Below are 18121 nucleotides of genomic sequence, written 5' to 3'. Positions count from 1 at the left end.
CTGCTCAGCGTCGCGTCGCCTTTTCAAAGTGCTGCATAATACAACAACAATTCCAAAGAGTTCTTCGGTACGGGTTCGGTATTTTTTTTCATGTGCCTACTTTGCGATTAAACAATTTCGCCCGCTTACAGACAGCTGTAAAAAAAACCCAACCGTTCGACTCTGTTGCAGTTGATATAATTTGAGTGCGCGGCTATGTGCTCCCTTCTTTTCAGTTGCCAAACCAAAAAAGAAAAACGCTGAGAAGGTCAGAGAAATGTACACAGGCGCATACCTGTGCCCGTGTGTGTGTGTGTGTATGTGTGCGTGCGTGCATTCGTGTGTGCTCGTGTGAGTGTGCAGAAAGTTATACAGCTGTCATCGACTGCCGTATTTATCAATAAATAACTACTGTGATCAACGGAAAACTTCAGTTACTGGGTAATTGTGACTACAAGTGCAGGGCAAGTGTGCCGCAGTGGCCAAATGCTAACGTGCTGAGCGGGGAATTGTTAAAAAAGCTGTGGCAAAATGACGTGTTTTGCGCTAGTGTTGCCACTGACAACAGCCGCAGGGCTGCCAACTGGATGCGCATTTTCCTAAATAGCCTCCTTGATTATAACAATTAGTTTGTAAATGGGTATACAATCTTCTGTTGATTATTAGATGGAAGCTAGAGCAAAAGCAGATTTACCAACGTCAACGGATTGCACCGAAACAATAAACAGCATTTGACAACCCTGACATGCAGGGCAGTTGGCAACACTGTTTGACAGCCCAAAAAAAAAAAAAAAAAAAAAGAAATATGGAAAACGATCAGTGCTTTTAAAAGAAATTTGAAGTCAGTGGGCCGCAAAGGGTCGCCAAAGACTAAAAAGACGCACCTGCCACCACCCACAACCCCGCGGACGCTTGTCCGCTTAACGACAACAAAAACAAATGGTCCAAAACACACAGTCAGTGGGCCAATGTCTCAGTCCCAGTTTTAGTCTCACCTTCATCCCCATTTCCCAATCAATTGCAGAGATCCGGGCGCATACATTTCCGTATTCCGCTTTGCTGGCGAGTAATCGGAATCCCCTTGCCCAGGAACCTGCATAAATGCCGCGGACAGAAGTTTGAGCCGGAGGATAACTACTGACGACAGGCCTGTCAAGTGCAGCAGGAGTCCCGAGTGATAAGCAATAGGTGGGCTCCCCCAGTTGTTCACAGCGTCTGGAAGTCAGGAGAAAGCGGTAGGAATCGGCGGCATAGCCGGAAGAGTAGTTACAGTCGCGGTGGCGACCACAAGGAGGCTGGGCAGCTGGGCTACTTAGAAAAATCGCGAAGAGAAGAAACAGTTTGTAAGTTGTGGATAGGAACTCGCGATATACCCGTTTACTAAAACAAACTTCCTCAACAGATTCGAGGAATTCGAATGGCATTTGTTTTCGTTCGTTGCGTGCCACCAAAGGAAAGAAGATGAACAATGAACAAACGCCGTCATCATCGGACACACCGGCGGATCGTGTGGGATCTGGTGGAGCAGCTGCCAAACTGCCGACGATCATACCAGATACGCCTATCGTCTCGATTGCCGCTGGCACGATGAGCGAGAGCACCACGACGACCACCGCCACCAAGACAACGCCGACGCCATTTCCGCAGGAGCAGCTCATGACCATGATGTCGGACCATGTGGCCAAGGTGGACGCGCAGCTTGACGAGGCCAAAGACGACGCTAGCCAAGGAGCGGCAGCAGTGCCTGCCAACCATGTAGCCACCAGCGGCAGTAGCAGCAGAGGCAGTGACCCCAAAAAGTCATCGTCCCCTAGTAATAGCCATAGCACTGGTAACCACGTCGTAACCACAGCTGCCAAAGGCTCTCCAGCAGCAGAAGATTCGTCATTTTCGCAAGTCTTTGCCATGCTGAAGGATTCGCCCAACGCTGAACTGTCGCGGCCAAACCGCAGAGTTCTCCAGTACGGGGCCACTGCCAAGGGCAAGACCCAGGACGATCAGAATGTCGGCAAGCGACAGAAGAAGAAAAAGGTAAGTGCGTTCTGGCAGAGTTTCAACTTAAGGTGAAAATATAGCTCTTTTTTTTTAGCAGAAACCCTGTTAAGATATTGTTTTATTAAGAAAAGGTATCGTTTTGTTATTCGCAAAATTTCTCATTTGAGTGCGTTCTGGGATGCTGAAACTATGGAGATCTTGACCATCATATCTTGTCCATAAATGGCTAGTGTTGAATAGAGCTATAATGCCCACATATAAAGATTAACGTGGTTCGAAAATGATCTTTTTAACAAAGAAAATGTAGCAAAATCCCCTATGATATGCGACTAGACAACAATACAAACACACTTTTATCGAAAGGCGAATTGTATTTAAAAGAAAAAATGTATCGACAAAGTGAACCCCCCTAATGAGCACATATACGCGAATTTTAGCTTTAGTACCGTTTACGAAGTTAAAGGCAAAGTAGAATTTGGAAAAAACTAGCGTTGGTTGGAAGATGAAGAATTAGACCAAATATACGGTCATCTCGCTCTGGCCAACTTGCTTTGTGGCTTTCGAAATAGTTCCGTTACTTTTGGTCCGATCTACTGTTCGCACGCAGGAAATTTAAACCAAAAGGAGAGAGAGCCGAGTTCACTGCAATTTCTACAATTTCCACAGATTGCAGTCGGTTTTTGACCAGTGCTTACGATAATTATTGAAATTCAGACTCCGATTCGGGCAAAAGGAACGGATAAAACCGCAAAGCGTTTGTTTATCTAACAACAACATTGGCGACAACCGCGGCATTAACCACACAAGCTTCTCGTCTTTTCCCGTTATTATTTCAATTATTGTTTTTTTTTTTGTGTGTTCGTGTGCAACACCATATACATATGTGTGTACGTATGTACATCGTTTATTTACTGGAACCGTGTGCTATTTAATACTTCAATTGCTCTGCGGTCGCTACTCCAGCAGTACGCATAAGAAACTTGGGAGGGCATGTGTTTGGAATAAGTGGAGCTGCGATTTCTTTTGATTTTTTTAGGTTAAGTCGATTAATGTTCTACATATGTACATTTGTATTCGTGTTGGTAACTGGAAAATAAGCAAAGCTAATTGCCGAATATTTCCCACGTCTTTGCAGACAAAATACGATACTTGGGAAGATAGCGATTTTAATGATCTGGACGACGCATCATTAAAGAAACTTCTAGAAGAGGCCTACTGGTATCGAAATCCAGGCGATAGGAAGAACAAGAGCCCGCGATTTCTGGTAAGTTTGGGCTCATATACACACATATATGTACATACATATGTATGTTGCTGTAATTAGGCCGTAAACTGTTTTCAATACTGCGTACATGCATATGTGTGTATGTATCGGCTTTGCCTGCACCACATTGAGGCGTACAATAAAAGTTCATTTACATCTACAACCCTGCAGCAAATGCTCAAAAAGGCTGAGTACGACGAGGAGATCTCTTATCGTGCCATCAAATCCTGCATCACACTCAACCCATCCGCACTAACGCCCAGTGCAGCAACAGGCTCAAGCGGCGGGAGCAGCAGCAGTGCAGGCCACAACAGCAGCTACAACTCCACCAATCACCGGTCCACGGATCCCGGCCAGCGGCACAAGCAGGGCGGCTCCCTGCAGGATCTCGTCGAGGCGGCGCACCGCAGTGAACTGGCAACAACCTCGGCGGCAGCGGCAGCGGCGACAACGGCAGCAACCCAACGTTTCAACTGTGATTACCAGCTGAGTGGCCGTCCCAATCGCCGCCAGCAGCAGCACAACCAAAACGCCACCTCCTCCGCATCCAAAAAGATCAAGAACTCAAACGTCTCGGGCCGGCAGCGCGAAGGGGGCAGCCTGCCCAGCAGTGTTAACTTCGACCCGTCAGCTGCCATGGAAGCCAAGCAGCACAAGCAACAGGCTCAGCCTTCGTCCGAAGCTGCAGGAGGTTCGTTTTCGGGATCGGTTGGTAACAAGCACCACCACCGCAGCAGCACCGGCAGTTGCAGCAGCCTGCCAAGTCATTTGGGCGAACGCGATCCGGAGGCTAGCACCCAGTTTGACTTGGACGTGGACGATGCGACGGGTGTCGGTGCCAGCGCCGCCGTCGGCGTCAGCGGTGTCCAAGACGACTTCATGTTGGAGGTAAGCGATGTTAAGTATTGGTACATTAAAGTGGGTAAAGCGAAGGGCGGTTTGAGAGGTTAGATCATTTTCCACATAGCACATGAGAAAGATGTGGCTTTGTACATTGCTAATTCCCCCGCTCTTCATTTTCTGTACAGCAATTGGACCCTCAGAACCCCTCGGTGAAGTTACTGCTTGATGCCCTCAACGACAAGCCATTGGAGACCAGGTACAGCGCTGCCGGCAAAAAGTTCCTAATCGACGACCGGTTGCATTTTTCCGTCCTGGAGTTGTCTGCCAGGAGGAAGTTGCAGCAGCAGGCACAATATCTGGCCGCCCTCACCGGACAATTTGGTCTCGGCCTGGAGGAGGAGAAGCGCAAGGTAGAGGCCGGCTACGTGTCGCTCAACGACAACTACACGGCGTGCTCCTCAGTTTACGGCGGCGGTGCTGGTTCGCCAGCTGCCGTGGAGGGCAGCAAGCCCTCGACCTCCTCCTCGTCCTCGTCTACCGGTAGCAACTGCGGTGCCTCCTCTGACACATTGTCCAGCGATCTTCGTCCTGCTAAGATTGGACGCATGGTCCCCGCCGCAGCATCTGTGGCAGCTACGCCGATGGGTGGCAAGACCACAACGGTGAGTTAATATAAGGGTTACTGTTACAAGTCTATAAGTGCAACTTGTGACACTTCTTCGACTGCTAATACAAAGTCCTAGACTTCGGCTCATGTTTACATCATCATCCATTTTTTTTATTTCAGCGTCAGCTAGACGAAAACGGAAATGCATTGGGCGATGGCTTTGGTAGCAGTGCATCCAGTGGAGCCAGTGCAGTCGCCAGCAGTAGTAACGGCAATGGAAACCAGTTCACAGCTCTAATAACCACCACGGTGGGATCCAGTGCAGCCACATCTTCTGTCGCACACCGTCAGAATAGCGTCTCCACGCTGCTCTCTACGGGCACCAACACCACGACCACGGCCATGGCAGCGGCGGCGGTGGCTGCATCCTACAGCCAGTTGCAACAGACACCGGGTGGCGGCACGGCTGGGGCTGGTTCGGGAATTGGTATTGGTCTGCAGCAGCCCACCAAGCAGAAAGCGAAGAAGAAGTCGCAGCAGGAACGTAACACGACCACTGTGGATGTGGAGTCGGTTGCCGGCTATAGGGGCAATGATCCTGTCGAGCAGCTTGTCAAGTATATTGAAAACGATGTCAACGGTGGCGGGAACAGCGCCGCTGGACAGCGCAAGAAGGAGCGCAAGAAGCAAAACAAGCTCAAGAAGAGCAACTCGCTGGAGGAGCTGCGAACCTGCTCGAAAATGGAGGTGGACGATCTGAAGCGCCAGTCGGCTACCACGGAGATGATGCGCCAGAAGAAGGGCACGAACAATGCGTCCTCGGGCGGATCGTCGTCGACGGCCTCTGGTTCCTCAAACAGTGGCAAGCACAACTCGGCATCCGTGGCGGATATTAACAAAAACTGCAACAAGGAGCAGCAGTCGACGCCGACGGTTCAAGTGCGCAACAGCACAAATCCAGGATCACAGCAGCGGAAGGGCGAACGTCGGTCTTGGGGCACCGAGGAGTTGCAGTATCTGGGTGACCACCAGGAAATGGCCGCTGCCTGGTCGGAGCCGGAGACTGTGCGCCAAAAGCAACTGCCACTGGCGCTGCCCGCCTTGGCGCGCATGTCCGAACTGGATGCCCTGAATACCGTCCTGTCGGAGACCGCTGAGTTCCATGTGGTTACCAAGAAGAAGAAACCAAAGAAGCAGCGTGCCGTTACCATGGATGATGCGGCGGTGGCTGCGGCTGCAGGCACGGGGGGCAACTTGCAGCGCATGCAGCAGATCACCAAGTCCGCGTCCTCTAACATAATGTCCCAACGGATGCACTACTATACCCCGTACAACAGCAACAACGGAGGAGGCAATGCCAACTACAAGCAACAGCATCAACAGGGCCAACAGTACCAGGAGCACTACCAGGCGCAACAGGGGCAGCATCACCATCACCACCACCATCATCACCACCATCATCACCATCACAGCGGCTCGGCGGTTTCGAATCAGGTGGATAGCTCGCGGCGCAAGTCCACTTCGTCAATGCCGCCATCGGAAAAGTCTGACTCCAGTGATCTCGACTCTGTCCACTCGCTGCCCATTCAGACGGGCAAGAAGAAGAGCCTCGGCGGTGGCAACAACAAGCAGCGGGCGGCGCAGGCAGCCAGTCAACGCCAGGCCAAGCAAAACAACAATTCTGCAGCCCCCATTTCGTATGCCGACATCGCCCGAAACAAGAAGGAGGCCTTGAACAATGCCACGGCCAGCGATACGGAGCTGGAGCTGGGCGACAAAATCCAGAGCAAGTGTGGCGGCAAATCTAAGTCGCGGCCCGACTTTCCGGAGCTGCCAGGTGCTGTTACGACAGGGGCTGCAAGTGGAGGTGCAGTCAATCAGGCGGCTGTTGTCAGCAACCAAACATCGCCGCCGTCCTCGTCCAGTTCGATCAGTTATTCGCAGAGTCTTAATGCAACGCCGCCCAGCAGCAGCAGCGATGCAGAGTCCACCAACTCGCCAGAGTTGCTTGCGCAGGTGCAGATACCGAATTACAGCATGGCCACGCCTACCCTAACATCCTCCACGATCAGCAGTGTCAGCAGCTCTGCCGCCAGCACCTCATTTACATCCTGCTCGCTCCCAGCTCTGCAGAAATCCAAGAGCGTGGAGCACGACACCAGCTACAGCTGCAACAGCAGCAACTTGGATCAACAGTATCCGGCTCTAGAAAGGACTGTCAAGCGGCATAGCACCAACAACGTGTCTGTGGCCGTCGCAGCCTCTACCTCTACATCGGCGTCCTCATCTTTGTACAACTTTGCAGCGGCAGCCAAGCAGCAGCTGGCGGAGAACGCCTATGCGGCCATATCACCGCCAGCAGCAGTAACAACTACCTCAACCGCAGTCGCAGTCTCAGCTCCAGTTCCAGCTTCAGCTCCAGCTCCAGCTGCAGTTACAGTTCCTTGTTATTCCTCATCCTCCACACAAGGCTCGACTCAATCTTTATCTTCTACTGCATCGTCGGCTATAGTTTTATCGTCGGACAAGGCAAAGGTCAAGCCAAAGGAGCTATCTCCCAGCAGCAGTTTCAGCAAGAAGCCAACGAAGCCTAGTCAAGACACACCGTCAATCAGTCTGTCCATTTCCACCACGCCTAAGGCGACCACCAGCACCAGCACTACTACTACACAAAAGACCACGGCTGCCACGCAGACCGAGGGAGCCAAGAAGCTGATCAGCGGCATCCACAAGCTGCCCAGCAACAATTGCATTGCCAAGGGAGCCGGGGCCGTTTTGGAGGCCAGCGCTGGCAGACGTGCTGTGATTATACTCAACGATGATCGTGAAGCGGGCAGGAGCAACAATGAGTTCATATTCGGTGATTTCAACGAGGATGAGCTAAAGCTCTTTGACGATAACTTGGATGATGATGAGGAGGACCAGCACAAGCAGTCTTCAAACAAAAAACAGCAAACAGAGGCGGAATCTGATGTGGGCCAAGATGACACGGAGGACGTGGACCAAGAACTAGACAAGGAACTGGAATGCCTGGGGCGACGACCAGAGAAGAAGCAAGAGCGACAGCAGGATGTCAGCGCCAGCAGCGATCAGCATCTGAATGATTCTGGCGCAGCTTCGGATGCGGTTAACAGCTCGGCCAGCCTTGACATGCTCTCAATTTCTGCAGAGGCGGCACAATCGTCACCTAATGCGGGGCCAACTGCTTCCTCATCCAGCGCCGCCAGTCTTATTAACTCGTCCACGCCATCGGGTGCTTCATCCGCATCGGCAAGCACCTCCACCTCATCGTCCTCGGTCTCGATTTCATCCTCCTCGGGCGGCAACGGCGCCGCTTGTCTGGCATCCGTTTCCGGTATGCTTGGAGGAGTGGCCAATCAGTCGGGGGATAGCGGCATTTATGCTGCCGCCAACACGTCCATTAAGGAGCACGTTAACACTTTCCTGAGCAAGGCCAGCAGCAGCGAGGAGACGCTGCCGAGTCCCCACTCCATATCGATGCAACAGTTGGAAACGTGCAACGATATCGAGGCGGCTATCATAGCCGCGGCCCGTGCTGCCGCTGCTGCTCGGAGCACCAGTTGTAGTCGCAGCAACTCTCAGGAGCAGGAGACCGCGCATTCGCAGGTCAAGACCAAAGCGACTCCCAATCCGGAGGCAAAGGTTGTTCTGCCTGTGTTTATGACCTACAACGATGACGACGAGGAGGACGACGAGAGCCTGCAGGAACTGAGCTTCATGGCCGACCTTAAGGCGGATGCAGTTCCGGAGGATATTTCGGTGCTGCCTCCACCGCCTTCACGTCCAGCGATGATGACCAACACGGAACTAATCGTCGACTACATCGCCAAGAGTGAGTACTCGGGTTTGGGTTTCCTTTCTGGTTTTAGCCATGCTATTTGTATTCACACACCTTTGTGAGAGCAGCAACTGTGGCCGCATTATTAAGACTTTCATGTGCACTTTTGCAGCCTGGAATGCCATTGCCAACAGCAAGTATGTAACGTACTACAACGAGCTGGAGCAGGAGACCTAGAAACCACACAAACAGCAAACGCTGCAGCATCAGCGAAATCGAAATCAGCATCTTCGTCATCAATCACAATAGCAACGTCAGCAATATCGGCAGCAATCTAACGAGAGCACCCAACATCGGCTGAAATCAGTAGAGCAGTTTAGTTGGAATTGCGTGCTCTAAAAGTTAAAATATTTTTTTTTGCTGGACCATCGTTTATATATCTACCGATATCGTACACACACTACAAATTATTGCTATAACGATACGCTTTTATGCTAATTAATGTAACGAGTCGATAGACGAACTATTGATTAACTTTTGCAAACGCGGCAGCCCAGCCATCTGGGGTCAGCATTGTCAAGGAGTATCAGGTGTCTGCGTTTCCAGTGTGAGTGCATGCGAGTGCCTGAGATTAAGAGTATAGGATCTATTTAGATGCAGGTCGATATTGTAGGGGTGTGGTTCCGGTTCCGCATGCCCAATAGGTTAACTATTGAAAAATGGATTTATATGGAGGAATAGAGCGTTTAGCTGTGAATAAGAGGATATCATAACTAAGAAAGTGAACTTACAAGATAAAAAGTGGTCGCGGGACAGGAGGACAGCTATAAGTGAATATTTATTTAACGTTAGTTGACAGAGATTTACCCGTTTTTTTTTTCGCCACAAGATGCGATGTTCAGATAGTGATGTTCAATCATGCATTTGGATCTGCTTTTGTTAATTTACAACCTTCTGGCTCCCGAAAACGCAACGTTTTACCATTACTATTACTATTACTATTAATATTACTGTACTTTAATTATTATTATATAATTACGCAACCGTTTTTTTTCGTCATTGTTTCAAATGCCCAATCTGGGCGCGTTGTTGGAGGAAATCCTAATCCTAGATATTAGACAGAGTCAACGTCGCGTGTACATAGTGGACCAGAAGTCGTGGAGGCAGTTCGATCATTTTGTATATGGATTAGAAACAGAACCGAACAGAACAGAAAGCCCCGCGGAAGATATTTGATATGTGTGTATGATAACGATTCTTTAAAGTAAACTATGTAAGGCCCGCTTTTTAGCTCCGGCTAGCCATAAATAAGCCTCAAGAGGAGAGTATGTTAAACCGAATATTCGCAAACAGAGAACCACAAAATACCAGCAAACACACTATTATGCACTTACGAAAAATGCCGCCGTTTAGCAGGGAGAGCCCCAGATGGACTCTCCGAAGGTAAAGAAGTATAGATATCGTAACCATTTAAACAAAAATTAAAAGTAAACATCAAAAAAGTTCAGTAGAGAAGAAATGAATTGGAGACGGAGAAACAAACAATAATCGTTAAGTAAACTCGTAGCATAAAGAGCGCAACTAAATTGCTGTCAATAGGAATATACATTATATACGTGCATCTATTAACGTAACTTTTTTTTGATAATGCAAACGTTAATCGTTTAAAATCGAGTATGTAAGAGCAGGTAACAGTTAGTGTGAACAAAAGTCGGAATAAAATTACGGAAACAAATCATAAAATAACATTAAATTATCTAAAGTGCGAAACGAGAAAGCCTATCTAAAAAGCTAATCATTAAAACATTTAAAAATCCGATTTGGAATGCCCACTCCTTAAGTCCGAATAAACAGAACAAACAGTGCGAAATGTTTTTAGATATATGTGAAACTGTTTTGCTTCAATCGCTGTATATTTTTAAAATATACCCAACAGCAATCAACCCGAATCCCGAACCCTTGACCCTCTCAAACTCCGCATGCGACACTCGGCCTGAGCTGTTGCTGCACTGCTCTAATCCATGTTAGCCATCCGAAGCAGAATCAAAAATCAAAGCATTAGAATTTTAACTATGTTGCTAGGAGGATGATAATATGCAGCATATGAAATATTTGTATCTGTACCACACACATTAAGAAGACACTAAGAAAAACACTAGTTTACAAATTCTGCCTTTTGGCGGTTACCTTGAAGAGCGCTATATTTTCTAATTGTTTGGGGGCTGCTGAAAGCGAATTTGTATCATAACCCAGCTTACTGTAGTTAATATCTTGCGAATAACTTGAGAATAATGGAATAACCTGTCTTGAATTCTTTAAAGAACTATATTTAATTTTTTTGAGATTTTAGTTTTCAATGTTTTGTGTTCAATGGGCTGGTGATCGATTCTGTTTTTTGCCGGTCAACATTTCCTTTCACATCTAACGCCCTTTTCGAAAATATCAAAAACTTACCCTGTTCTATTTACAATACGCATGTTTAATTTCAGCCAACTCAAATTAGTCTAAGAAACGTGTTTTTAAAGACGTACATCTCTCGTGTAAACTAGAGTTATATATGTACAACCACTAAGTCAAACTAAGCCAATGTACACTGCAACAATTTTAGACAATTGAGAACTAACAAGGAACAGAAACAAGATACACAAATCCGAAAATATGAGAGTATGAATAACAAAATTAAATTAAATTATACGCTAGGCCAGTAATTCAAAATAATACTGAAATATTATAAATTACTTATAAACAAAAGGAAAAACGCAAAAAAAAAGTTTCTTATGTGTGTATTTATGTAATATATATATTGTAGTTGTGTGTATGTGTATATAAATAGTAAATTGTGACTCGAAACAAAGAAAATCACCGAGGCATATGAAGGATCAGGATAATCGGACATTCAATTTCCCGCTATATAGTAAACCGCCTTTTTCGTAGGACGAGGGTGGCTCGAGCTTGGAGTTTGGAGGTCGAGACTTCGGCCGACAGACCAAAACTAGGATTGTTTTAGTTTCGCCTTTTGTTTTTACGTAGCTAGCGTATTGTTCAATTTATCGGATATTAGATATCGGAGTAATCGCTCGAGTTGCGTACAGTTAAGTCTGCATTATTTCCGTCTTGCGTGCACTTGTTGAGTTTGAAATACAAAATAAAAATAATTGGGAACGGAGTGGAGTGGCGAGATTTTAAGCAGCAGCGAGCGCAGTGGGAACTATAATCATAGATATACATACATGTAACAAAGTCTACGACTAAGTCTATTTACTACTGATGAACCTACTAAGTAACCCCTGATTCCCGATCCCCCAAAATTCCAACCCATCCCTAAATATAACTTATACATACCAATATTTGTACATGCGAAAAAGCAAATGGCTTTAGAATTTAATCGTAAAGGTCCGAAAACCGATTAACCAATCGAGGCAGAAGCAGTAACTGAGAAACGTATTTGAATGGGAAATCGAAATTTAATTTAAAATTTGTTTAAATTATCATAAACTGGAGAGAAGTGTATTTCTGTGGAGAATCGAAATAAAATTAAAAAAAAAAAAGAAAACAGCTGCTTCAGATTTTCCGGCTTTTGCCATTCCAATTTTAGTGGATTTTGGGTATAGGTAATAGATATACCTATAATAGTATATAGGTATTGCAGGATTAGGTATTGATGGAGCTGATGGCGAATAATGGTACCAGATTTCCTGCATTTCCTTGGGCACCGGCAGAAGATAACTGGAGGCATCATCTAGCGGAAAACCGACGGGCGTTTTAGAAATTAACGTATTATTATATCAATTTCAGTTAATGAAATATTTAAATAACCAATAGACATGTGCGTTTTTTTTTATTTCTGCAGCTTCACATCAGCAGATCATGGAAATTAATAATTTGGTAAGTTTATCAAAGTACTGATAGAAATCCATGGGAAAGCTTATATTTTTCTTTTATCCAGATAAAAAGGAATAATAAATCTAAATAATTAATGTAACAAAATAATTGTAAACCTCGTTGAATCCCAAAAAGTCATCCAAATGAAATTGCTCAACAAAAGTCAAACATCTGATTGGCGTAATTGCGACTTGCTTAGGGATGGTTGGGTCTCTGCAAATCTTCCTCACGATCCAAACAAACTTAAGGTATCTCGTGTATATCGTAACAAAGACGTGACAGAACCACAAGAACAATGCGACTCCCCATCTCTGATTAGCGTTCTGTTGCAAAGTAACGGCATTTCTCCTTAGAGCCTGAAAGCATGCAAGGGACGGCAATCATGGAAATATCAGATAGTTGTCTCGTTCTATGATAATTGCTGGCATCTGCCGCCACCCGCTGAGATTTCTGTTCGCCTGGTGTGCGAAACGAAAAACTGCCCGATTTAGCAGCGAAAATAATATTCGGGCGGCTGAAATTTTCAAGAAATCGAAGAGATTTCCGATTTTAAGTACCAGGCGAACAAAAATCCCAGTAGGCAGCCAACGATCCCTTTTCTTGCCTAAAATAGAGAGGCTCGCGTGTAACTGATTTTTTGTCACGCTTCCAACAACCACATGGGATATTTTATTTATGTCGTGATTGTCGTGCAAATCTTGTGAAAAACACGTGAAGCACCAAGTGCACAGTGTGACTGCGCATCTCTGATCTGAGTTCCGTTGCAAGTAACGGCATTTCTCTTTAGAGCCTGAAAGCATGCAAGGGACGGCAATCATGAAAATATCAGATAGTTGTCTCGTTCTATGATAATTGTTGGCATCTGCCTCCACCCGCTGAGATTTCTGTTCGCCTGGTGTGCGGAACGAAAAACTGGCCGATTTAGCAGCGAAAATAATATTCGGGCGGCTGAAATTTTATAGCAATTTAAGAGATTCCCGGTTTTTTAGTACTAGGCGAACATAAATCTCAGTAGGCAGCCAACGATCCTTGGTTTTGCCTAAAATAGAGAGGCTCGCGTGTAACTGATTTTTTGTCACGCTTCCAACAATCACATGGGATATTTTATTTATGTCGTGATTGTCGTGCAAATCTCGTGATAAACGATTGAAACCCCAAGTGCACAAGGTGACTGCGCATCTCTGATCTGAGTTCCGTTACAAGTAACGGCATTTCTCTGCAGAGCCTGAAAGCATGCAAGGGACGGCAATCATGGAAATATCAGATAGTTGTCTCGTTCTATGATAATTGCTGGCATCTGCCGCCACCTGCTGAGATTTCTGTTCTCCTGGTGTGCGAAACGAAAAACTGGCCGATTTAGCAGCGAAAATAATATTCGGGCGTCTGAAATTTTATAGCAATTTAAGAGATTCCCGGTTTTTTAGTACTAGGCGAACATCCCAGTAGGCAGCCAACGATCCTTTTTTTTGCCTAAAATAGAGAGGCTCGCGTGTAACTGATTTTTTATCACGCTCCCAACAACCACAGCGGCTGAAATTTTAAAGAAATTTTAGAGATTTCCGATTTTAAACACTAGGCGAACAAAAATCCCAGCCAACTAATAATTTAATATTTATAATACAATAATATAATATTTATATTGTTAATAAAACAAGGTAGATGTTTTTTTTGTTTTTTTTTTAAATACGCTAATATAAATTTTTTGTTTAAAACCTTAAGTGTAACCATACTGGGGCTGAAGAATATAGATAGCTGCCCGGGATTGGATAGTGCGACCGTTCGCTCCGTAGACATGCCTTTATTTAGGCACACAGGCCGCCGATTTGTTTGTTTTAACAAAATTGGGTTTTTACCAACTGCCGCAGGATGTCGGAGGTCCGCATTCGTCCGCGCCAGGTCCTCATCCTGATCATCGTCTTCCTCGTGGTGCTGATGATGGTACACCGAAACGGGAAGCGCACATGCCAAGGCCCAGAATACCTTCAGGCCATGTTCGTCCAGGCGGACACGTTACCCACGATTTACGCCGTAACGCCAACGTATCCACGGCCCGCCCAAAAGGCAGAGCTAACCAGGTGGAGTATATCTATACCGCGTACAAGTACCACCACGTAACGCCCCGCATTCCATCAGACTATCTCACCTATTTATGCTGTTGCCGCACCTGCACTGGATTATTGTGGAGGATACGAACGCTACCACCTCGCTGGTCAGAAACCTTTTGGATAGAGCCGGCTTGGAGAAGCGTTCCACGTTGCTAAACATCAAGACTCCATCCGAGTTCAAGCTGAAGGGCAAGGACCCCAACTGGATTAAGCCACGCGGCGTGGAGCAGAGAAATCTGGCTTTGGCCTGGTTAAGAAGCCATGTCGACGACGATCGGCATTCCATAGTATTCTTCATGGACGATGACAACTCCTATTCCACGGAACTGTTCGCCGAGATGAGCAAAATCGGAAGGGGTCGCGTGGGCGTTTGGCCGGTGGGTTTGGTAGGCGGTCTGATGGTGGAGAGACCCCTGCTCACTGAGGACGGCACCAAGGTTACCGGATTCAATGCCGCTTGGCGACCGGAAAGACCATTCCCCATCGACATGGCCGCCTTCGCCATTAGCATGGATCTCTTCATCCGGAATCCGCAGGCCACGTTCTCGTACGAGGTGCAGAGAGGATATCAGGAGAGCGAGATTCTAAGGCATCTGACCACCAGGGATCAGCTTCAGCCACTGGCCAACAAGTGCACAGATGTGCTCGTCTGGCACACGCGCACTGAGAAGACCAAACTAGCCGCCGAGGAGGCGCTCTTGAAGAAGGGCCAGCGGTCCGATGGCGGCATGGAGGTCTAACGCACGGGGCCCAATTGTATATATAGCAAACTATCATCCTAGTGAATTAACTTACTGTGTTCCGTCTCCCTAAACTTTAACTGTTTCCTCATAGTCTAGCCCCAATTTATTTAACATTTTTTACCTCATTTTATTCTTCATATTCTATAAAAATATGGTGTAGGCAAATTTTTATGATTTTAGTTCAGACATTTTCAGAAGCACTGTCATAAAATCACATATATTGACGGCATTAGACTTCAAATTAAATGAGATTTATTACGTCTTAGTTATGAAAACACTACTAGTTGTACAATGCTCAAATCAAAGTTGTAACATATCTCTGCGCGAAGGTTATTTTTATACTTTGAAAAGAATAGCCCAAAATGAATTAATTCTCTAATCTATAAGAACGCTTTAAGTTGTCCCATTATATTGTATATACACCAAAAGGTATCGCAAAACTTTAGAAGATCGTTAGAAATATAAGCTTCAATTGTGTGCCTCCCAATTAACGCAAATAAAATTGATAGCTACTATCAATACCTATTTCAAAAACATGTTGGTTCTTTGATAATGAATTGGGTCGATATTGTTGATTCATTATTACCGCCCAAATGGGAATTGAAACTACATCGATTGGAATTATAGTACAGTAAATAAGATTTATTTCCCCCGTTTCAGTTTCAGTGTATAATTTTTCATCAATTTAGTTTAGTTTATATAAAAAGCTACACTCTGCCGCCGAACAAAGTTATCGAGTCTTCCGATTCGTTCAGTTCCTTGCAAACATATTTCATATGCTCGAATGACCAGCAGTTTTTCAAACAATCGCATCCAAATTTAAATGTATATAGCCTCCTGTATTCTCGACTTGGATTCGCTTCGTGGGTTATTCAATAGGTCTTTCATATAGTATCATGTATATTTATTGGTAAAAAGCTCTGACAAGGCGCTTGACTTAATTGGCAACAGAAGGTACAAAGCTCAAAGGCAAAGAACAGAAAAATGGGGGATCTGAGCGATTTCAGAGATCTTTACGGCTGTCAAATAAAAATACGTTTTTCATGGGGCGTTAACGTACATACATTCAGATCGGTGTGATAACATATACTATACGTAGTTCGCTTTTGGTTTTTTTTTTTATTTTGTATTATCTGTTTCGTGTAGAAAAAAAACTTACGAGTAACTTTAAATACATGTACATACATATATATATATATTTTTAGATTTATATATCCGTTAGATTAATGCGTTTCAGATCTCTTAACTACAATTTGTTTAATTTTTACATATATAAGAAAATACTTTTAACACAAAACTGAGCGATTTGCGGTTGTTCGATGGAAGTGGGATGAAAGGTTATGAAAGGTTGTTAATGTCTGGCAATCGCCTGTCTGGTTCTCAGATTTCTCTACAACTTAGCAGGTGGTCTTACCAAGATCGATCTTTTGTGTTACGAAACGGATGTGGAGTTGCCTCGGGGTGCTTATTTCCGTTGGTCAAGCAGCTAAGCAATTTGTAAACATTTTCAAATATGTATTCAATTTCTTCAACATTAATGTACATTGAGCATTATTCATTAAGTGCCGCCTGTGGGTTACACTTGCTGGTGGTTAAGTATAAGAATTAGCAGTAGGAAACCAAGGATTTCGATATCAACTAAGTATTCAAGTCCATTCTTTTGTTGTTCTACCTTTAAGCTATCCAATCGCATGGTTTTGTGGAAAGAAATGCTCGCAAGTCTTTTGTTTAGCGTTTTAAGTACTACGAATTGGTGGGGGATGATAATCAGGGACAAACTTAATGTTAAATCTTATTTATGGCATGTTTAAGTTAGTTATACTAAAGAAATCGATCTCATTTCTTGCGGCTTACATGCATAAATCCCTCCTCTGCGCTTTAGCTGCTAAATAATTGTAATTTTTTGTTTGTAAGGCATTAATTTAAGATTTCTTTCTTGCATACATTCATATATATAACTTAGGCTTAGGACCTTTTCTTATCATCTCTTTTATATTCATTTACTTCTCCTGCTTTGTTCATCGTTCATTGTTATTTGTAATTTCTCGTTTTCATTTGTGACATTTTTTTGGACTAAGGAAAAACAAAGCAAATGCAGCGGTATAAAATACTTGCTTAAACTAGAAAATGAAGCGACATTGAGTTATTTCTTTCTTTGTATGCTTGCTGGTTTTTCGAGCTTAATGTGCTAGGTTTTAGATGTTGTTAAGATATCGTATGCATTATAGTAAGACATTTAGTAAGATTTACGCTGTGTACGAAAGTAAATTAAAACCAACTTAGTGTGTCAATCGATCGATATTCAAGTGCTCTTCCCCCAGCTTTGGCTTTGGCTTGTTCTCGCTTCTAGATCATCATACATATATATTTTCATATATCTTCCCTTCCCTCTTTATTTTGTGCACATTGTGGTCGGACACTGCAGTTCCAGGTGCTGTGGATACCCTCCTTACACCGCCGAATTCTTCCCGATTATCTCACCACTGCGTGAGTGCACGAATCGCCCGTCGAACTCGATGGTCGAGTTCTGTTTGATGCTGCCGGTTGGCGTGCGTAGCGGCTCCTTTTCGTCCCTGCGAAAGTCATTCGAAAGTTAAAATTGGTTAGTTGTCACTTGGAGTTCAAATCTCAATTTCCACTGCACGCATGCCAGCTACTCATGCATTCCAAACTAACCTTCCGCCAGAGTATGACATTTATCTGGTACAATTTTTAGCTGAGCTTGGAAATGTAAGCTATTGATAAATGTTTCAAAACAAAGCTAATTAAATCATAAGAGTAACCCGTGTGTCATATGCTGAGGTAATCCTAGATACAGTTGAATGGCATGCAGTGCTAGCTGAATATGACTTATGAGGTATTTTTGACAGGATATAGGTGATGTCAGTTGTCGAAAGGAAGGCG

The 18121-nt window shown here is 45.0% G+C and overlaps 3 protein-coding genes across 11 annotated transcripts in view; 2 read left to right on the top strand and 1 right to left on the bottom strand.

Moving 5' to 3' along the window:
- The first annotated feature begins 30 nt into the window (after positions 1-30).
- On the top strand, positions 31-10371 carry LOC6524263 (pneumococcal serine-rich repeat protein). 6 transcript variants are annotated; one of them, XM_039372856.2, is made up of 8 exons: positions 31-247; positions 1004-1322; positions 1382-2010; positions 3110-3238; positions 3410-4126; positions 4267-4743; positions 4869-8541; positions 8660-10371. In XM_039372856.2, exons 3-8 carry the CDS (start codon positions 1441-1443, stop codon positions 8722-8724), a joined length of 5631 nt encoding a protein of 1876 aa, XP_039228790.1. In that variant the 5' UTR covers positions 31-247; positions 1004-1322; positions 1382-1440; the 3' UTR covers positions 8725-10371. The 6 variants fall into 6 exon arrangements, with proteins under 6 accessions (XP_039228790.1, XP_002100126.1, XP_039228785.1 ...); XM_002100090.4 differs by having other exon boundaries at positions 31-420; XM_039372851.2 differs by having other exon boundaries at positions 31-935.
- Positions 10372-14160: 3789 nt separating this feature from the next.
- LOC6524262 (galactosylgalactosylxylosylprotein 3-beta-glucuronosyltransferase I) lies at positions 14161-15751 on the top strand. Its single transcript, XM_002100089.4, has 2 exons — positions 14161-14444; positions 14503-15751. The coding sequence occupies exons 1-2, from the start codon at positions 14236-14238 to the stop codon at positions 15212-15214; spliced, it is 921 nt and encodes a 306-aa protein (XP_002100125.1). The 5' UTR covers positions 14161-14235; the 3' UTR covers positions 15215-15751.
- Positions 15752-15832: 81 nt separating this feature from the next.
- The window catches only part of LOC6524261 (fasciclin-2), a 64518-nt gene continuing 62229 nt past the window's right edge, over positions 15833-18121 (bottom strand). For all 4 annotated transcript variants that reach the window (XM_015190085.3, XM_015190087.3, XM_002100088.4 and 1 more), the window contains one exon: positions 15833-17790. In XM_015190085.3, the coding sequence (XP_015045571.1) occupies positions 17667-17790 (124 nt within the window). In that variant the 3' untranslated portion in view covers positions 15833-17666. The remainder of the gene's footprint in view (positions 17791-18121) is intronic.

This window comes from Drosophila yakuba, chromosome X (assembly GCF_016746365.2).
Source record: "Drosophila yakuba strain Tai18E2 chromosome X, Prin_Dyak_Tai18E2_2.1, whole genome shotgun sequence".
NCBI classification, from domain to species: domain Eukaryota; kingdom Metazoa; phylum Arthropoda; class Insecta; order Diptera; family Drosophilidae; genus Drosophila; species Drosophila yakuba.
The sequence above is the reverse complement of the archived record's forward strand: the minus strand, read 5'-3'. Positions and strand labels throughout refer to the sequence as shown.